General features: G+C 52.5%; 9 protein-coding genes across 9 annotated transcripts; 5 read left to right on the top strand and 4 right to left on the bottom strand.

The window, feature by feature from the left end:
- Window positions 1-504: 504 nt before the first annotated feature.
- On the top strand, window positions 505-2,261 carry PtrM4_151150 (Hexokinase; the record flags this gene model as incomplete). Its single annotated transcript, XM_001938451.2, has 3 exons — window positions 505-1,190; window positions 1,237-1,351; window positions 1,404-2,261. The coding sequence occupies 3 exons, from the start codon at window positions 505-507 to the stop codon at window positions 2,259-2,261; spliced, it is 1,659 nt and encodes a 552-aa protein (XP_001938486.2).
- A 2,950-nt stretch (window positions 2,262-5,211) lies between these two features.
- Window positions 5,212-6,865, bottom strand: PtrM4_151160 (acid phosphatase (PhoG); the record flags this gene model as incomplete). The annotated part of the gene is made up of 2 exons (XM_001938450.1): window positions 5,212-6,664; window positions 6,714-6,865. The coding sequence occupies 2 exons, from the start codon at window positions 6,863-6,865 to the stop codon at window positions 5,212-5,214; spliced, it is 1,605 nt and encodes a 534-aa protein (XP_001938485.1).
- A 1,218-nt stretch (window positions 6,866-8,083) lies between these two features.
- On the bottom strand, window positions 8,084-11,152 carry PtrM4_151170 (glycoside hydrolase family 3 protein; the record flags this gene model as incomplete). The annotated part of the gene is made up of 4 exons (XM_066110080.1): window positions 8,084-8,197; window positions 8,245-10,769; window positions 10,963-11,018; window positions 11,103-11,152. 4 exons carry the CDS (start codon window positions 11,150-11,152, stop codon window positions 8,084-8,086), a joined length of 2,745 nt encoding a protein of 914 aa, XP_065960063.1.
- Window positions 11,153-11,782: 630 nt separating this feature from the next.
- Window positions 11,783-12,430, top strand: PtrM4_151180 (NagA, N-acetylglucosamine-6-phosphate deacetylase; the record flags this gene model as incomplete). The annotated part of the gene is made up of 1 exon (XM_001938448.2): window positions 11,783-12,430. The coding sequence occupies one exon, from the start codon at window positions 11,783-11,785 to the stop codon at window positions 12,428-12,430; it is 648 nt and encodes a 215-aa protein (XP_001938483.2).
- Window positions 12,431-12,531: 101 nt separating this feature from the next.
- PtrM4_151190 (NagA, N-acetylglucosamine-6-phosphate deacetylase) lies at window positions 12,532-13,098 on the top strand (the record flags this gene model as incomplete). The annotated part of the gene is made up of 1 exon (XM_066110081.1): window positions 12,532-13,098. The coding sequence occupies one exon, from the start codon at window positions 12,532-12,534 to the stop codon at window positions 13,096-13,098; it is 567 nt and encodes a 188-aa protein (XP_065960064.1).
- Window positions 13,099-13,727: 629 nt separating this feature from the next.
- Window positions 13,728-14,853, bottom strand: PtrM4_151200 (GTPase SAR1 and related small G protein; the record flags this gene model as incomplete). Its single annotated transcript, XM_001938447.2, has 3 exons — window positions 13,728-13,732; window positions 13,756-14,439; window positions 14,613-14,853. 3 exons carry the CDS (start codon window positions 14,851-14,853, stop codon window positions 13,728-13,730), a joined length of 930 nt encoding a protein of 309 aa, XP_001938482.2.
- A 964-nt stretch (window positions 14,854-15,817) lies between these two features.
- PtrM4_151210 (LldD, L-lactate dehydrogenase (FMN-dependent) and related alpha-hydroxy acid dehydrogenase) lies at window positions 15,818-17,399 on the top strand (the record flags this gene model as incomplete). The annotated part of the gene is made up of 2 exons (XM_001938446.1): window positions 15,818-16,261; window positions 16,314-17,399. 2 exons carry the CDS (start codon window positions 15,818-15,820, stop codon window positions 17,397-17,399), a joined length of 1,530 nt encoding a protein of 509 aa, XP_001938481.1.
- Window positions 17,400-17,788: 389 nt separating this feature from the next.
- Window positions 17,789-18,786, top strand: PtrM4_151220 (Med27 domain containing protein; the record flags this gene model as incomplete). Its single annotated transcript, XM_001938445.1, has 4 exons — window positions 17,789-17,884; window positions 17,935-18,336; window positions 18,387-18,557; window positions 18,616-18,786. 4 exons carry the CDS (start codon window positions 17,789-17,791, stop codon window positions 18,784-18,786), a joined length of 840 nt encoding a protein of 279 aa, XP_001938480.1.
- Window positions 18,787-18,821: 35 nt separating this feature from the next.
- On the bottom strand, window positions 18,822-19,424 carry PtrM4_151230 (uncharacterized protein; the record flags this gene model as incomplete). The annotated part of the gene is made up of 1 exon (XM_001938444.1): window positions 18,822-19,424. One exon carries the CDS (start codon window positions 19,422-19,424, stop codon window positions 18,822-18,824), a length of 603 nt encoding a protein of 200 aa, XP_001938479.1.
- Window positions 19,425-19,690: the final 266 nt, after the last annotated feature.

The raw sequence follows: 19,690 nt of genomic DNA on the forward strand, positions 1-19,690 counted from the left end.
TGTAACGGTAGCAATGGCCGTAAGGAGGAGACTTCCTACGAAACCCCACCAACGCTCGCCATGACAGCAACGCCAAAACTCGCCTGTCCATCGAGCGTGCCTGGCGCCAGCGAAACGCCGTCCTGCTCCCGGACACTACACCTGGCGTCTACGGCTAAACCTCTCCCTTGACCCTCCCACCCTTACCTGCCTCTTCTGCCGTCTCCAAGCCGCGGCCTCCTACGCCAGTCGCGGAGCAGTCTCTTCCTGCGTCCTCTAGCGGATACGACGTCTTTAATCTTCTGACAAGCCCGTACAACCATGCTTGAGAGCTTTTGCGACATCGCTTTGCTAATGTCACTGGCCCACATCTTGTCTCCGTGCATTACCAGATCCGCTGGCTTCCAACACAACCTTGCTGATTAATGCTTGTTTGATATAACGCCGACAAACTACTTTTCCTTTCGCTCTGGCCGACTTCGTCGTCATCTTTCACCCAGCGAGTGTGTTTTGATGCCATTTCTGATGCCCAGACGCCTCAAAACTCGCCGCGCCGCTCTTGCCACGGACTCACACGGCTCCCGTGACGCCTGCCTAACAACAACCGGCGACTCCAAAAATTGCACATACAAACAGCTCATGATTGACTTTTGGCAAGGACTCCTTGCTGCTCTGGAAAGAATCACCATGTTGCCATCGATGCTGCACTCGGTGCTTCCCAAACTTACCCCACGGAAACGCACACGAGATGCAGTCCGCACATATGACCGGACCATGGACGACCTCTTGCGCGAAATCCAGCGACTGCTAGAAGAACCACTGGAAGCTTCAAAACTCCTGGACATGTCCGCAAAGTTGCAGGCACAATTCGCCCCAAAATTGCAAGCCAGCGACATTTGTATGCTGCCGTCTTACAACCACAAGCTGCCTTCTGGATGTGAGAAAGGTACCTACCTGGCTCTCGATGTCGGCGGTTCCACGTTCCGCATTGCGCTTGTGGAGTTGAACGGAAGACAGCCCGGTGCTAAGAACATGCGCATCATTGTCATGAAGAGCTACAAGATTGATGAAACTGTTCGGCAACGACGTGGAAACGATTTCTTCGAATGGATGGCCGAAAAGATACAGCACGCCCTCGCAGATCCGCAATTGCAGAGCTCAACCAGCACTCGGAGTTTTCCCATGGGCTTGGCGTGGTCATTTCCTGTACAGTAAGTGTCATGTTCATGTTTCTATTACACGACTGACTGTTTCTAGACAAACATCCAGCCGCAGTGCCAACTTGCTAGACATGGGCAAGGGGTTTCGCGCAACTGAGGGGTTGCTGGGCCAAGATCTAAGTGAGTTGATCATGGCGCCATGCAGAAAGAGGGTACGTTTTGTTAGTGTCTGTAAAACACTAGACATGCACTAACATGTCACAGAACCTCCCCGTACACATGGATTCCATCGTCAACGACTCGTCTGCGACTTTATTATCACGTGCCTACGAAGACCCATCAACACGCTTCGCAGTCATCCTAGGAACAGGCTTCAACATCTCCGTGCATTTACCCGTATCATCACTCGCAAGTACAAAGTACCAAGGCTACCCCCAGCAATGGCTAGACGAAGCCACCCACGTGCTCGTCAACACCGAGTGCAGCATGTTTGGCAAAGACATCTTCCCCACGACTCGATGGGACGAACAGCTAAACAACGCGCATCTCCGCCCGGACTTCCAGCCCTTTGAGCACATGATCAGCGGCCGCTACATGGGAGAAATCGTGCGCTTAATCATCGTCGAAGCCGTCCGAACAGCCGGCTTGTTCAGCGGCGAGGTTCCCGACCAACTAGCCGAACCTTATACCCTGGACACCGGCACCATCGCCGCCATGGAAATGGATAATTCCAAATACCTAGCCAACGCCACGGCTCTTTTTCAATCCAAACATGCTCTCAGCAAACCGCCGACATACAACGACATTCAGTTTGTCCGCCAGGTCTCGCAGCTCGTCTCGCACCGTGCAGCCGCCTTTCTCGCTACAGGCATCCATGCGTTATGGGCTCTTCGAACGAAATCCGAAGGTCTGACCCCCGCGTCCGCTGGTCGGATGAGCATCGGATGCAACGGGTCAGTTATTGAGAAATATCCTTTTTTCCGCGAATTATGCCAGTCGCATCTTCACGAACTGACGGCTGCTTCCGGGGCGGATTCAAAGACGATTTCTCTGGAAATTGCGGTTGAATCGGCGATTTATGGGGCGGCGGTTGCTGTGTGCTGTCTAGAGGGGCAGTCATAGAAATGGTGTTGTTCTTTTTCTTCTTTCTTCGACGAATAACCCCCACAATTTTTTCTTGGTTTGGTTTTTTTGTATATATGCATTAGCGAAGTTTTCCGCGGTTCAACTTTAGATACATGAGAGATGGCGGTATGCATATGGGGGAAACTTCCTCCTTCCACACACACACACACACACACACACACACACACACACACACTTTTTCCGCATGAATAATAAGAAAACCATCACGATCCATCCATCCATCCATCCATCCATTCATTCATTCATTCATCCATGTTCACCGTGCAATCAAAACCCCCACGTTTCATCCCTCAAACACAGTAACGCTAGCACGCTAACATACGCGGAAAATTCCTTGATACAACAACGATGGCAAACGCCGAGAAGAAACAAGCACCAAACACTACACTCATTGGTAACACGATGATGAAACTGTAGTACCTACCTACCTGCCTACCCTACCTGCCATCCCGCCTCGCTTCGCCTCGCCTCGCCTCGCCTCGCCTTCTCCGTCTAGTCTCCAAATCTCTCCAAGTTTCTTAGGTACCTCCAAATACCAAGACTTTTGGGGTGGCGTGTTACAGTAGCGAGCGAGCAAGTGGGAGGTAGACTAGGCTAGACTAGGCTGGATTGGGTGGGTGAGAGGGGGGTGGTATTCCGTGTTGCTCCGTGTTAGCTTGGATTAAGGTGCTTACTGTATGTAGCGTAGGTGGATAGTGTGGGTAGTGTAGGTGGATACTTGGCTAAAGGGATGCTGATTACGTGCGGCTAAGGTTACAGCTAGGCTATGTGAGTAGGATGTAGAGAGTAGGGGAGGTAGATGGCGATGGTGATGGTGATGCAGGTACCGAGGCGAGGGAAAGTGATAGTTGGTGGTTGGTGGTAGTTTCTATCTAGCTAATCAGACTATGTGGTGTATTGATATTATATCCCGCAGTAGTCCTGGGCTGGATTTATCTTGGTTAATCTCGATCTAAATAGTGTTTTTGTTGTAGCTAGGTAGGTAGGTAGGTGGATTATAAAGAATAACAAAAGGTGTATTACGTGGATTATTCTGTCGTCCGTTTAGTTTTACGTTACTATGACTTGTCTAAACTGTGTATCTTCTCTTTCACAACATGCATTTACTCCTAGATCATGAACCCTAACTCGTGAAGACCGGTATACCGCCCCCATCTAACCAGCAAATCCTCTCTCTTTCCCTTTTTCCTGCTTACCGCCGTTCATCGACAAACATGGAAAATCATCTCGTCCATCATCACACAACGGCAACGCACACGATGCAATGCTACTGTAACATGTCACCACCACCACCACGACCGAACATCTAGATCACCACCGCCGCCGCCGCCGAAGCCGCCGAGCAATTAGATCAGCGGTACTTGGTCCCAGACCCCGACCCCTGACGCGTGATAAAATGCTGTCAATTTAACCACTAAACAGGTAAACTACCACATGCACATGCACATTACCAACAGCAGCAAAACCGAATGTAACACCACGCACGATCAGCACCACAGCCGACTCAATACAGCTCGATACACCGAAAGAAATGCGGGGAAAAACGATACGTAAGAAGTGGGTGTGGTTGTTGTGCTTACGACCGAATGGACACCGAAGCCAAACCAAATCAAACCAAACCGAAAGCGAAAGAGGAATTAACAGAAGAATACTTATGCGGCATCTTACTTGTTCTTTGTAAAAAAGAAAGAAGGAAAATGTTCACATTAATATAAAGATGCAGTATTAGGGGAGTTTACAATCGTCTGAGTACCATAGAAGGAGAGAGAGAGGACAAGGAAGCAATGGGTAGTACTTATCAACTTGACATCGACTATAGACTACGGACCACGTAACCCTGTAACCATAACCATACTCAAGCCAACCATTAGGTGACAAACGGACACGGACAAAAAGGTAGGACGCATAAAAGGCAGATGGATAGACTACGTAAAACAAGACGACACGAGACAACCAGACGCATGTCAGCGTCAACTAACTAGGCCTTGCAACCTCACAAACAACCCACGGACAAACAGACAAACAAACAAACGAGCGAGATTGTGATGCCCAAGACTAGTTATCAACGTAATTTCATATATACTGGACGTGAGATGCGAACATGGAAACCTTAAACTGTGCATAAAAGCATGAGTACTGACTGCCACTACCACAATCAACGCCAAACTCCAGTCCCAAAAATAAAAACGTGGTATAATTGTAAAATCTAGCTTTTCCTTCGCCTTCAAGACCCGTATACGTATGAAAGTGGAAAAGATAAAAAGGAAATATCATCCCATTCGTTGAAAACGCTCTTGCAGTTACCGAAGTGAACCGAACCGAACCGTACCGAAGCCAACCCAACTGATCGACACATCACCTATTCCCGTTCTCATTGCCGTAACGTAACCTTGCCTCCTTTGTTAATCTTAATCTTAATCTTAATCTTAATCTTATTGCTGACTGGACTAAGAGAGAGAGAGAGAGAGAGAGAGACTTCGCCTCGGCTATACATATGAAAGCCAGCTCAGCTCAGCTCGCTTGCCCACCCGACTCTACTCCCCTGCATGAACCGCGGCTTTCGCCTTCTTCTTCGGCCGTTGCATCTCGGTATCCTGAAGAACCCCCAAAATGTAACGGCTGCTGCCATGTTTCGAATTCGAATTCGAATCGTCCTTGTCTTGCTCGATCGACTACTTACGAGGAGCGATACGACGACGACGACGACGACGACAGACCCGACTTGACCGTCATCATCCCTGGGACAAGTCGCAGTGGAAACGTCTACTTGGCTCCTCCCCAAGGCAACAAACAGGAAGAAAGTGTATGAACCACTCTCCAGCCTCCACCACCCACTCAGCCGTCTCATCAAGCATTGCAGCCAACGCCGCTCCCATGACAAGGGGTATCACATCACATCACACAACGCTTACCACACACCCCTCACTCACCAAGCATCCGAAAAATACCGCTTCGACCTCGTCCTCCCAGCATCAATCTTGGAATCCTGCGGCAGCGGCGTAATATGATGAACAACATGCGGCCGATAAACCGCATCAACAGGCGGCATCCAGTCATCGAGACCAAGCGGGAAATACTCGTACAGTAAATCTGCGCTTTCATCCGGACTATTGACCACGCCGATGGAGAAGGAAGGTGGCCGTACTGGCGTTGCGCGTTTTCTGTGCTGCTCGTTGGGAGAAGGTGCTTTGGGTGGTTCGTCGTCTGTGAGGGAGAGGGAGACGGGCGCTATTGACGCGCGCTTGGGGAGGACACCCCTAGGGACTTCGGGTGTTGACTGCGCGTACGGTGTGGCGTGGTGCATTTGAGACGAAGGCGGGTCTGCGGGTATGGCAGTCATGGCGCCGGCGGGAACTTTCCAGGCAAAGTCAGGTGATGGTGGAATATCGGTTGCGCTAAAGTCAAAGGGCATCTGCAACAAATCCGCCGGTTTCGAGGGCGGTGCGGGCTGGGCTTGCGTCTGCTTGGGTGTGTTTTGGTTCGTGTCACCCGTTGGCGTTCGACTAGATTGCTGTGGTGTGTGCACCTTTCGTGCTGCTGTTCCTCCGCTAATCGGCATGTCCTTGCGCGCCTGGAAATTGCGCGGACTTCTGCCGCGCACAATGATAGCGCCGGATTGGATCTCGCATATGGGTACTTTGACGCCGCTAGCTAGTGTTGCTACCACTTTTAGTCGTACCACAAAGTGCTGTTGCAGTTCTTTCCGCCGTCCGTTGTTGGCAGTTGCTATTCGGAACTGTAGTCGCTTCCAGCTGATGGGAAAGCTGACGTATTCTGAATCCATGTCTTGGCCTGCTGAGAGATCGAGTGGGTACGTCGGGGGTTCCTTTTCCGTCTTGTCTTCTACAGGCGCAGTGCTGGTGGCGGGTGTTTTCCAGGGGACTGATATTATCTTGACCGGGTTGCCTTCAAGCGACTCGGTTGCAGATATGGTGAGTTCCTGGCCCAAGATTGGTATTTGGTCTCCCTGTTCGGTCATGAGAAACTGCAAGTTCCTAGGGAGAGTGATGGTGCCGGTGATTTGGAAGAGGTTGCGCCTGTAGCAAGTCAACTCGGATGGCGCCTGGACGTCTGCTGCAGTGGCCCAAGGCGACTCAGCCAGGAAGAACATGCCATGAAGCTGGGCGGACATGGAGATGGAGACTCGTTGCATGGTGTATGTGAGGATGGTGTAGGGCATGACGGGGAGAGAGAAGCTGAGGAGCTTGTTATTGCTCTCGATGCTGGGGCTCTCTGGCACGCCATTGGGCTCGTGTGGGTGAATGGACTGCTCGTAGCCGCTCTGGACGTCTGAGAAGGGGTCCTCGTAGGCACTGGGATAGCGCTTGAGTTGTGGTGGTAGTTGCTGGAGGTGGTATGTGGAATAGGCATCCTCGCTTCTGGGGGCATCTTCAGCAACGGCGGCAGGTATCGCTTCTGGGGACTTACCCGATAAACGTCTCGGCATCAAACGTCGAACGCTGGTCATACTGGTCCATAGGCACCATGGGCATGGCGATTTGCTGGTCAGGCCCAGTAACCGTCTGCAGAGGTAGTGGCATTGGCATGTACGACATGGTGCTGGTGTCAAAGTGCTCCATGGCTTAAGACGGCCTTGCCGTGGTCTTCAACGGGCTCGGTGTCGATTCGGCGCATGCGCGCGACACAGACCAGCAGTGAGCGGCTTGATGAGCAGTCGCGGGTGGGCGTGAAGTGGCAAGCACGTGAGCGGCGGATTGTCGTGCTTCGGCGACGGCTTGCCGGACTCTCTGGGGTTGGTGGTGGTGGAGAGATGCGGCCGACGAGCTCGCGGATCAGATGCGGACGGACGATGCGGCTGACGCACTTTGGTGACGGGCGGCGGCCAACGACAACAACTGCATACACGACACCACGAGCGACGGGTGACGGACCATGGACGACAGGCGACGGACAACGACGGCGACTCAGACGGAGAGGGCACCAAGCAATAACGCTGTAGCTGGCGACTGCGCCGACTGCTGAAGCTGTGCGACAACAACCATCACATGCACTGACCAAGCTCGGATGGGCTGCACCAAGGGTCCCGCCTTGCCGGTGGGGCTCCCTAGGCCAAAACCATGTCCGATAAGCTTGGTGTAAGCCCGAATGCCAACCGCAGTCATCAAAACATGACTGTATATAGAGATCTACAGTCCTTCCACAACGACTCCGTGCGAGTACGAGGACATGCTCGGTAGGGCTTGCCCAAGCGCAACATAAGCCGAACCGCGATCAACATGCGCCATCACACCAGTGGCGGCTCTGGCTCAGCCTGCGGACGAGGGACCCGCTCAGGTGCTGTTAAAAATAAGTCGACAAGCACCTCTAATCCGACGTCCTCGATCAACATGTCAGCCCTATGCAGCAAAGAGACGAACCGTCATTACTTTTTTCTAGAAGTCCCATTCCAGCCCATCGGCCGACGTGTGCAGTAGTTCGCTTTCAACTGAAGCTAAGCTCGTATATCCCATGCCCGTCCGGCAGGATAAGCCGAGGCCCACGCCTGGAAAGGAGTAGCCAGCTCGACACATCCTGGGAAACTGGACAAGGACTTGGAAAGCATGTGCTCTGCGACACGCATACATCTAAACAAAGCTGCTTGCATACGCACGGGGAGCCCGCGAGTTGCTTTCGTACAAATTATCCGACCCTATCAAGGTGCCGGCTACGCTTCTATGATGACATCAGATCGCTACCACCAGACGCCAACTCAACGCCAGTTCCATCCAAACAGACGACACATTACTACATAGGGGTCAATAAACTCCTAAAACACCAAGCAAAATGCTGCATCAAGATCAAGCCGGTGGAATCATGGTCCACGTGGCCGCGTCACAGCTCACTTCCTCAAAATTGTGCATGACGTCGAAGCCCATGGCTGAGAAGCCGTCAAAGTTGCCATCGCCATCCATCTGGCTGTATTAGTATGTGGTTGTGATACAGCCCTACGGGTACTTACATAATCTAGCAAGCAGGCATTGCACCCTAGCTGCTTAATCTGCCGCATGCCGAGGAGGATCAACCCCTGCAGTAGTGTCGAGTACTCGCCAACACCAGGCGAGATGACAGGCGAGGAGATACCTCCGGCTGCCTCATTCAAATCCTTCAGCGGAGGTATGTACTCGGCCAGACGTGAGTGGTTGTTGTATAGGACGACTGTACCCACCAACGCCCCATCCTCTGGCCGCTTCGCCCGTATGATTCCACAAGCCGTTGGATCGGTAAGCGCCAGCTTGTACACCTCTGCCAGACCTTGGCGATTGCTGGTCTTGATGTGGTCAAGTATCGGTCCTGCGTAATCCCATCCGTATACGAGGTCAAACTGTGCACCTGCACTTGCCAGGCTCTTGGCCATTCCAGGGGGTGGAGACCACGTCTGCAGATTACGCGCTACCATGTTGCAAACCGGACGGGAGAGTGCAGCTCCCCAGCCCAGCTGAGCAAACCATGACCGCAAACGTTTCCGCTCGTTGCCGTGTCCGGTCGGGATACCGAGATACATGCTTGGAAGACGAGAGCCCAACTGGAAGCGTTTGACGCCTTCTTTCTGCAGGAGAGTCCGAATCGCCCGGTTATGCAGAGAATGACCGATGGAGAGCTTTCTCCTCGCTGGATCCACGAAAAGTGCTCCGATAACACCAGTACCAGTAGCCTTGAAGAAGTATGTTGAGCAGAAGCCATAAAGTGCTTGCGTGCTGCTGTTCCTGACGACGAAATGTGACTCTTCCACTTCCGGGTGATGTAGAATGAATGAACTGGACGTCGCACTTGACAACTCTGATCTTTGGTTCGGCGATGTGCTCTCTACAACAGCTGTGACTAGGGTGTCTAGAGCAGCTCCATCTCTTTCTTCGTTGAAGATCTCGACCAGCCAGTGTTGTTTCGAGGGATGTAATTTCTGGCTCTTACTGATGGTGCCAGGCAAAGTCCCCGAAGGCGACATTTCCCCATATAGTACTCTTACCAAGGAATTCAGTGCAGTTTCCGTAAAGTCGTATGTGCATATGTAGGTCCCGATGCTGGTGTCCATGGCAAAATCGTATGGTGAGCTGACCGCAACAACAATCAGAGGCTTCTCACGTCTCTCACCACCCGTTGTGTATTGCGTATTGCATATCATGGAGACATGCTTGGTAAAGCCGTGCTGGTAGAGATTCCGGTTGGCGTCTGCTGTGAGAACAATAATCGCACTCGCTCTGCTGATGAGACTCTCGTGGACAGGTCGAACACCATTCGCCGTGTATGATGTATGCAGTAACCGCCCATTGCGCTGTCTAGCTAGAGATCGACCCAGCTCCCTAAAGACTCGCTCTCCACTCATGACGGACGAACTTCGGTCCCAAGAGGCTGGTTCTGGTGAGTGACTGGCGGCTCCATTAGCAGCGTCGGATATTGCTCGCGATGCAGCTGATGCAGCCAGGGGCTTGACCAAGGGCGTCAGTAGAAGAAGCTCCTCTTCACTTTCGAGTATGTTGGTCAGCGGCAGAAGCCTATTCTTATCGCGCACCACTGTGATGGAGCTGTTGTATGCTTTTGTTGACAGGGCAGTATGGGAAGGCTGTAGCTTTTCGAGGTAGTTGATTCCAGGAGGATTTAATGCCTTCTCCCAAGACGTACACTTCTTCTTCATGGCTAGCACGCGCCTAAGTGAGTTGAAGATGCGCTCTTTGGACACCATTTCACCTTCGATGCCGGTCTTGAGGCCTTTCAGTCCTTCTTGTTGTAGTGAAAAGGAACGGCAAAGGAGCACCACATCGCAACCAGCATTCACAGCCATCACTGTGCCGCCGCCTACGCCAATGTTGTGACTTAGCGCATCCATCTCCAGACACTCGGAAACGACCACACCGTCAAAGTTTAGGTCTTTTCGAAGTAGTTCGTCAACAACCTGCTCGGACAGACAAGCATGCATGGCGTTCAATCCAGCTGATGACATGGCACATCCGCCGACCATCATCGAGTCGAGACCCTTTTCGATGGCCCTCTTGAAGGGAATCAGAGCGCTTAGACTCAATTGCTCCAGAGACTCTGTGATGATGGGCACATCAAGTGTTGAGCCCAGAAACTCTAAGTTGCCATAGGAAGGGAAGTGTTTACCCAAAGTCACCACTCCGGCATCTTTGTAGCCCTGCATGAACGCGACACCAAAGGCAGATACTTCCTGGGGGTCATCGCCAGCCGTTCTCACGCCTAGTGGCTGGTTTCTTGCATTGGTGAGTACATCCAAACACGGGCCGAAAATCCAGTTGATACCACAGGCAGCAATCTCTTGCGCAGTCGACTTTGCTACTTCGAATGCTAGGTCGGTCGAGCCTGTTGCCGCCATGCCCATATTGCTAGGGTACTGTCGAATATAGATGTCATCGAAAAGACTATTCACCCCGCCGTTCTCCTGGTCGATGCCAATCGCCAGCGGAACCGGATGGCCGGCGTCATGAGCAATCTTCTGCAACTCATAAATGAGCTTGGTCGTGTCTTCGGCGGCTGCAAGCAGGTTAGTAAGTGGATTCGGAAGTCCGAAGTGGTCACGGATTGAGCACGTGGTTGTTTTCACATTTTAAATTCTTGGCAGTGAGCAGTATGCAGCCAACGTGGTGTTGCTCGATCAGCGTGCGGATGTGCGGAGTAACCGACGTGCCATCGAAGCCCATCATGAACAGTTGGCCCTACAACGAACCCTCGTTAGCGAATCCTGCCGCGACACTTTTTGTGCGGAAGCGACCCACCATAGTCCTGCATCACGGGGGCGCGTTAGTTGAACCCTGGAAGACATTGCGCATTGGTTTGGAGAAGTTGGAGATGGATGCCATGGCTCACCTATCGAGATCGTCCCATACCGGGTCCATCTTCTCGGCCTTGCCCCCCATGATGGCAGTGGCTCGTCGCGACGCGTCGAACTTTTCGGGATGCGACGTGAGGTCTCGGGCGTACACCGAAGTCGGATATGACTCGCAGATGGGTATGGTGGATGAAAGATGGGGGAAGATGGCACCGTAGCATTCACGCCGCCTCGAGCCGGGGTTTGATGCTTAGCGAGACGCTATCGCAACCTGAACCCGCATCGTTACACCATCCTTTTCTCCGCTATCTGATAGTCACATCCACCTTGATGCCACCTCACATTGCTCCGTGATGCATCCGGAGCGGGACTGTTGTGATGCTGTCATCGCTGTGTCACCTCACTTGTAGTATCCACTCATCATGTGCAAACCCGCAGCGTGCAACATGACGGCGAAAAAACAGGTCCACGAGGGGTAACTTTGCCCGCTGGCGATGGAGGGGCATCGTCGGCGAAAAGACGACGTTGACATCGGTTCGCGATAGCAGTGGATAGGTAAGATGTAGCTCATCACGAGAGTGGTTGAATCTGCTCATTCGTACATGACCAGTCGTTCCTTCCATTTCCGGACGTCTTCATATTCTCAAGTCTGCGTTCATCTTATCTTGTTTGTCAAGTCTTGTTCCCAGTTGTCATCTTGTACCTCCACCCCCCCAGGATGCCTTCAATTGTTCCGATCCGCGATGCTCCTGCGCATCAACAAAACTCCTCTGGCGTCATCAAGTTCACCAACTGCTTGCTGGTAAAAGGCGATGCTTTGGTCAACGAAGATCTCTGGGTGAGCAGTACCAGCGGTAAGATACTGAACGGACAAGAAATACTCTACGAACACCGCACCGCCCCCGAAGAGATTGTCGACCTAGGCGGCCGCATCCTCTCACCCGGTTTCATCGACACCCAACTCAACGGCGCCTATGGCTTCGACTTCTCCGTCATCCCAGAAGAAGGCCCATCAGCATACGTCAAAGGGGTCCACCGAGTGAACCGAAGTCTGGTAGCAACAGGAGTAACATCCTACCTACCAACCCTCACCTCCCAACTACCCTCCGTATACCAAACCGCCCTCCCCTTCCTAGGCCCCTCAGGCGCCACCCGAGATGCAACCTACGGCTCCGAGTCCCTCGGCGCCCACTGCGAAGGCCCCTTCCTCAGCCCCACCAAAAACGGCATCCATAACACCACCGTCCTCCTCGAACCCACGCACGGCATCTCCTCCCTGGAAGCCTGCTACGGCCCCTCGAACCTGCACTCCCCCCTCGCCCATCTCCCTCATCACCCTCGCCCCCCGAGCTCCCCGGCGCCCTAGCCACCATCCCCCCCCTCGCCGCCCGCGGCATCGCCGTCTCAATCGGCCACTCGGAAGCCACCTACGAAGAAGCAAAGGCCAGCATCCGCTCCGGCGCAAGCATGATAACCCACCTCTTCAACGCCATGCGACCGCTACACCACCGTAACCCCGGTATCTTCGGTCTACTAGGTACCCCGTCGTCCACGATACAGAAACCCTTCTTCGGTATCATAGCAGATGGCATCCATCTACACCCCACATCCATCAAAATCGCATACAACGCCCACCCCGACGGCCTCATCCTCGTCACCGATGCTATGCGTCTGGCGGGTATGCCAGATGGCACGTATGACTGGACAAACGGGTCGCGCATTGTTAAGCAAGGTCCCCTGCTTACGCTGGAGGAGAACGGCAAGATTGCAGGAAGTAGTATACAGCTTGTGGATTGTGTGACGAACTTTTTGAATTGGACGGGCGCGAGTGTACCGGAGGCTATCAAGGCGGTTACCGAGACGCCGGCGAGGATGTTGGGGTTGCAGGGTGTCAAGGGGTCGTTGAGGGAGGGCGCGGATGCGGATTTGGTGGTGCTGGATTTGCGGGATGGGGCGGAGGGGGAGAGGAGGGTTGTGGTGGATGAGGTGTGGAAGTTTGGGGTTAAGGTTTTTGCGGGGGAGAAGGATGTATGAAGATGATGGAGTGGCGCTGTGCGAGATTGTTGTTTTAAAGACTAAGGGATATACCTCTACTTATCGGAGTTTAGACTGAGCATATTTGCTTCATATCATGATATACGGCCGATTCATACATCACACATAGACAAACATGGACACCAAGACCATTAATTCACAACCCCTTGAACCGCATCAGCCATACGTGATTTGACATTACAGACATGAAGAAATGTAGTTTCCAGCTAAACTCATAAAAAAAAAGTGTTCGACACCACACTCATAAGTAAGAAAAGCCTTGAACCAGAAAACATGCAAACGCTACTAAACTCGTGAAAGAAAAAAGAAAAAAACTGGCAAATGCTACGCTGAGACGCTACAAAGAAAGAAGCACATAAGAAAATGGAAGGAAGCCAGTCTAATGCATGCTCGGAGACTGCTTGCCTGTGACTGTTCAGTTGGAAGAAAAAAAGAGCCTGCCGTGACTAAAGTCGTGTAAAGGGAAAAGAGAACAGGAAAGAAAAGAAAAAGAGGGTATCTCGAACGGAATCTTAATCCTGATAACGGCCTCACTAGGAGTGAAGAAGCAGAGATGGGCAGTCTGGCCGCAGCCCGAGAAAAAACGCAACAGACATAAAGTCCGAGTATTAGGCTGTGTTCAGCAACACCTCCCACTCTTGTTCTGCTGCGCCCGACTAATATCTTCCTCCCAGTCTTGTTGGTGGTGGTGGTGAACAGGAGCACCAGGTGTAGTCGGAAACCCCAACCAGCTCCTCCTCTTATCACCAGCGCCGACGCGGAAGCTACCGTTGCCAGTGGCCGGGTAGTCGAAGTAGCCCGTCACATTGCCATTGTTATCCATGGCTGGTGTAACGCCCGCCATGACAAGTTGTCGGTGCTCGGCTTCGAATTTCTTCTGCTGCTGCTCAACCAGTTTGCGCGTGATAACGCGAAACACCTCGTCTACACCTTCACCATCCTTTGCGCTGATTTCATGACAGCAGTCCCAGCCGAGATCCTGGCCCCAAAACCCACTCGACCGATTACTCTGCGGCGACGCCATGCCACCCGTGTGAAAGGCAGCGGGCAGAGAGCCCCAGCCGGTGGTGGTAGAGTGGGGATTATGTGCTTGTCCGTTTTGTTGTGCGGGATACAGGTTCTCGGCTACGTATTCGATGCAGCGTTCAAACGGCACTTTTCGCTTCGAGGGGTCTTGGGCTACAACGTCGGATTTTGTGCCTACGACGTGGAGGATGATGTCGTCTCCGAGGTTCGCTTTGAGCTCCTTGAACCAGCGGCCCATTTCGTCAAAGGATTGCGGATCGGTGATGTCATAGCACAGTACCGCAGCATTTGCGCCTATCGAAGACGGGGTTAGCTCTATGGTGAGGGATCGAGGGTAACGTGGTGACCTCGGCACTTGAGCGGGGGGGTCACTCAGTGGTCGCCTGTCTCAGGCCAGCTACCAGGAGCGGTTGGAAAAGGGAAGAAGAAGAAGAAGAAGAAGAAGAAGAAGAAGCTGAGGGCCGTACCTCTGTAATATAACTTTGATATGGAGCGGAAGCGTTCCTGGCCAGCCGTGTCCCATATCTGCAGGCGAACCACGGTCGACGTGTCGATGTCAGTTACCTTTTTGGTTAGAAAAGATGCGCCGACGGTCGACTGCGTCGTGGGCGGCGTGAAGGCATTCTTGACGTAGCGGTGCACGAGCGACGTCTTGCCCACACCTTGACTTCCGAGCACCACGATCTTGGCCTCGAGACTGTTGGCCATGGCTTGCGAAGGTGTCGTCGTCGCTGGTCCAGGACTTTCGGCGTGGACGCGTTGACGGACGGCCGACTTTAGTGCAGGGGTTCGTTGGGTGAGACGGTCGTTGTGGGGTTGGACCGTCACTCTTGCTGGCTATGCGCGGGCGTGGGTGAGAAAGTGCGTTGATGGCGGGCTGCTGTAGACAAGTGGCATGGCGTGCAGTTCAAGACGACGACATTGACGTAGAGCCCACTCACTCTCGCTGTCACTGTCACTGTGAAAGTTTAGGCACGAGAGAGTCAGTCACCCAAGTGACACAGCCCGCTGCGTTTGGCGCTTGCAGCCACTGGCTTGGCTAGAGGAGCCATGTGATGGACGCCGCGGGCCAATGTGAATCAAAAGCGGTAGGAAATCGCTGATGATGGGGAAATCAAACTGCCATCGTGATCGTGAAAACGGGCTTTGCAAACGGGTTAGGATGCGACTTTGTTGATTACACATGTTGCGCCATCAAATCGCTGCAACCATGCACGTCATGCACAGCCAGCCAGTCTGTGTCTGTCAAGGTGCTGCTGTGTCTGTGTTTTCCCCGCCTGACCTCATCTCACCTGGTTTTGGGGTACAGAACAGTAATCGTACAGTACATGCACCAAGACACTGGCAAGCCTTATGTATACGTCTCCGACCCGACGCGGATTACTCAATCCGACAACCCTTATCCCCGGCCGTCTTGGGGCATGCACTTCTCCGACGAGCGGGGACGAATGTACCGAAGAGACCGAGCATGTCGATTTGCCGTCACCAACCTGGTCCTTCCGCTACCCCAGCCTCTTAGTGCCTGGAAATAACCCAAATCGTCGACCCCATATATTTTCTAGCCTATCCATAGTTGTTGATTACAGCACAATTAACATTCCGTACCAACCTTGTCCCATCCCATTGATCTTGCGCTGTTGTTGTTGTTGTTGTTTGTACGTTGACCGCCGCCATGAATCGCGCTAGCAATGATACCCAGAAGGTCAAGCTCACGGGCGAGCAGGTCGCCGAGCACAGCAATGTCGAGTCTTGCTGGGTCATTGTCCATGGCCGCGCATACGACGTGACTGAGTTCCTACCTGAGCACCCGGGCGGTTCCAAAATCATCCTCAAATATGCCGGCAAAGATGCGACGGAAGCATACGAGCCTATTCACCCACCCGACACGCTCGACAAGTATCTGGACAAGTCGAAGCACCTGGGCGAGGTGGACATGAACACGGTGCAGGAAGAGGAGAAGGAAGTTGACCCTGATGAGAAAGAGCGACAGAAGCGCATCGAGCGCATGCCTATCCTCGAGCAATGCTACAACCTCATGGACTTTGAAGCCGTGGCGCGCAAGGTCATGAAGAAGACGGCATGGGCATACTACTCGAGCGGTGCCGACGACGAGATCGTGAGTCCTCCAGACCATTGCTTACCCGTATAGTAGGCTGACACTCGGACAGACATTACGAGAAAACCACAGCGCATTCCACAAGATCTGGTTCCGACCACGCGTTCTCGTCGACGTGGAGAAAGTCGACATGTCCACCACGATGCTCGGTACAAAGTGCGATATACCATTCTATGTCACGGCGACAGCATTAGGAAAGCTCGGCAACCCAGAGGGAGAAGTCATCCTCACACGCGGCGCACACAAGCACAACGTGATCCAGATGATCCCAACACTGGCGTCCTGCTCCTTCGACGAGATTGTCGACGAGGCAAAAGACGGCCAAGTACAATGGCTGCAGCTATACGTGAACAAGGACCGAGAAGTCACAAAGCGAATTGTGCAGCATGCCGAGAAGCGCGGCTGCAAGGGCCTCTTCATCACGGTCGATGCGCCGCAGCTCGGTCGTCGCGAAAAGGACATGCGCAGCAAATTCCACGATGTAGGCAGCAACGTACAGAGCACTGGCGGAGACAACGTGGACCGCAGCCAAGGCGCCACGCGAGCCATCTCGTCCTTTATTGATCCGAGCCTTAGCTGGAAGGACATCCCTTGGTTTAAGAGCATCACAAAGATGCCCATCATCCTCAAGGGCCTGCAATGTATCGAGGACGTCATCCGCGCCGTCGAAGTTGGCGTGGACGGCGTAGTACTCTCGAACCATGGCGGTCGTCAGCTCGACTTTGCCTGCTCTGCTGTAGAAGTCCTGGCTGAAGTCATGCCCGTCCTTCTCGCACGCGGCTGGCAAGATCGCATCGAGGTCTACATTGACGGCGGTGTACGACGAGCAACAGACATTATCAAGGCTGTAGCACTGGGTGCCAAGGGCGTGGGCATTGGTCGACCTTTCCTATACGCAATGTCTGCGTACGGCTTACCTGGTGTTGACCGCGCTATGCAGCTGCTCAAGGACGAAATGGAGATGAATATGCGCTTGATTGGTGCTTCGAGCATTGCGGACTTGAATCCTTCGATGCTTGATACGAGGGGGTTGAGCATGCATACTGCACCTGTTCCACATGAGACTCTTGGATTGAATGTATACGATCCACTTTTGGGACCTCAAGAGAAGGTTTTCAGGGAGAAGTCGAAGTTGTAAATGGGGTGTGAATATTTTGTATCTTTTTGTATCTTGCAAGCGTACCGGAATTACTTGCGCTCATTAATTCAGCCACCGTTCAAAGACTTGGTTTCTGGCAATGAGTTTTCGTCTCATCTGTGAGATATGGATTTTACGTATGTGAAGTCGCGCATAGTGGTTGTGGATTGTTAACAAATGTGAAGTCTACCTCAGAGCGTGAGCACGTGAAAGCGCGTTGAGTTGTGGGGAAGCCGATTGTCTTGGAACCGTGGAACGGTCCACGGCTTCAATGTAATCTTGGTCCCACTTCACCCACCATTTCTCTTCCACATTCACTTTATCTTTCTGCAAAACCTTCAAAACCTCAACCCCCGCGTCGCCATTTTTCCTTAATCGCGCATATCCTTATGACGGTCGCTAACCAAGCAGCACAGCCCGGCGCAGGCTGGGACGAAGCTCAATGTACAGCAGCGCTCGCATTATTGGAACAGCGCCAGGCTCAAGTAGGGACTGCATTACGCGTACGAAAGACCTCGAGACTGACGGTCTATAGATCAACGACCTACGCCTGGCGATACCACAAATAATCGAACCCCTTCATCGTCGCCCAAGTCCCATGACGTGGAAACTCTACAGCCAGGGCTTGGAAACCTCTAGCAAAGGCCTCGCAGCCTTCAAGGAACAATGGAGTGAAACTGAGATGCAGAATATTCTTAATCACGCCAAGGAGAGCTTCAAGGGGAACCCCGACTTGACAGAGAGTGTCTCTGTACCTTCTCACGGGTGGGTGGAAAGAGAGCGAAAGGCAAAGAAGTCGACAAAGACCAAGAGTGAGCATGTAGAGGACGCAGGCGCGATTCTCACGGACGAGGAAATTTCGCGTATCGTCATCGAGTTCCGCAAGTCTCACCCAAATCTCAAGTTGGAGACAACCGACGACAATACCAGCATATCTGTACGCTGACCGTCCCCTCTCCTGACTCATTTTTCTCACCGATCTGATAGACACGCTTCGTTTCTGGGCCGGTCACGCTAAGGTTTCACGTTGGCATCGAGCGCGAGGCAAACGGTCGACACAAACTGAATGCAGAGTGTTTGGGGACAACGGAGCCCTTTTTGGCTATCACGCGATGTCTTGGGTTACGCCCACACGCAAACGACCTCAAGCATATATTGGTAAGCCAACGGACCTCATCATGGTAGTACGACTATATAAGTATGCTAACCACCACAGGATATGATTGCTGCGTATAAAACTATCAAAGGAACATCGTGCGCTAAATGCGGAAAATTACTCGATGATGCAGCTCTGGTACCAACTGCAAGACGCAGCAAGCAAGTCGCTGCTGCAAATGAAACGCAAGAAACCATATGGGAGGCACTCCATGAGAGTTGCCTGACCTAACCTGATTTACTATGCCATCTTTCTCAAAACTATTATTACCCACAGAAAACTCCATTATGTCTACCAAAAGGAAACGGTAGATATTGAATGTCTTGGACCCAGCGGCCGTTCCACATGCGGACAGCTTCCGGATAATTATTCCACTTTCTGTTTTTGTATGGCTCTGCCTGCCATATTGCATCTGTCCACATATCCGTGTTGGGTTCCACATGTTTCCGCGTTCGAAAGTCGTAACTGAGGCCAGCGTCTCTTCCGCCGAGCATACCATTTCCGGTCCACGGAGCAAACTTTTGCGGATTGAAACCGAGTGTCGTACCGCGGTCGTCGAGGTGTACATGACCGGCCCATTGAGCTCGGGATGGGCGATTAGACACGCAGTCTGCCTTGTGAGCACCAAAGGCGACGAAGATATCCGGCCCTTTGTTTTGGAGTACGTCCTTGAGCCGACCCCATTTTGAACCATTTCTCCCATCTTTTGGCCAGACGAAAGCCTTTTCTGTTTTCACGTTGTGGAGTTTTCGCCCGTCTTGGTACCATCCTTTGGGCATACAAGGGTTGTGCCGATATTGGGCTGGCCTATGCCTCCATCCGTCTTGCTGGGGCAGGAATGCAGGAAGAGCAGGCATGTAATCGGCCATGGTGATGAGTTGGAATGAAAGAGTAGCAGTGGAATGGTTTCAAGAAAACTGTATGGTAGCTAGACTTATGAATGGCGCATACTTACCATCAACCGTTTGCTAGCGTATGTGGAAGGGATGCATATTCAGCCTGATTGTAGATTGATTGTGTGTATAATCGTTTGGGCAGATTTCTGTTATACAAGACCAATACACGATATCAAAATATTTGACATGAGTAATGTACTAGTCCTTTAACCAAACCTGGTGTTGAGCGGTACCTGACT

Source organism: Pyrenophora tritici-repentis, chromosome 9 (genome assembly GCF_003171515.1).
Source record: "Pyrenophora tritici-repentis strain M4 chromosome 9, whole genome shotgun sequence".
In the NCBI taxonomy this organism is placed as follows: domain Eukaryota; kingdom Fungi; phylum Ascomycota; class Dothideomycetes; order Pleosporales; family Pleosporaceae; genus Pyrenophora; species Pyrenophora tritici-repentis.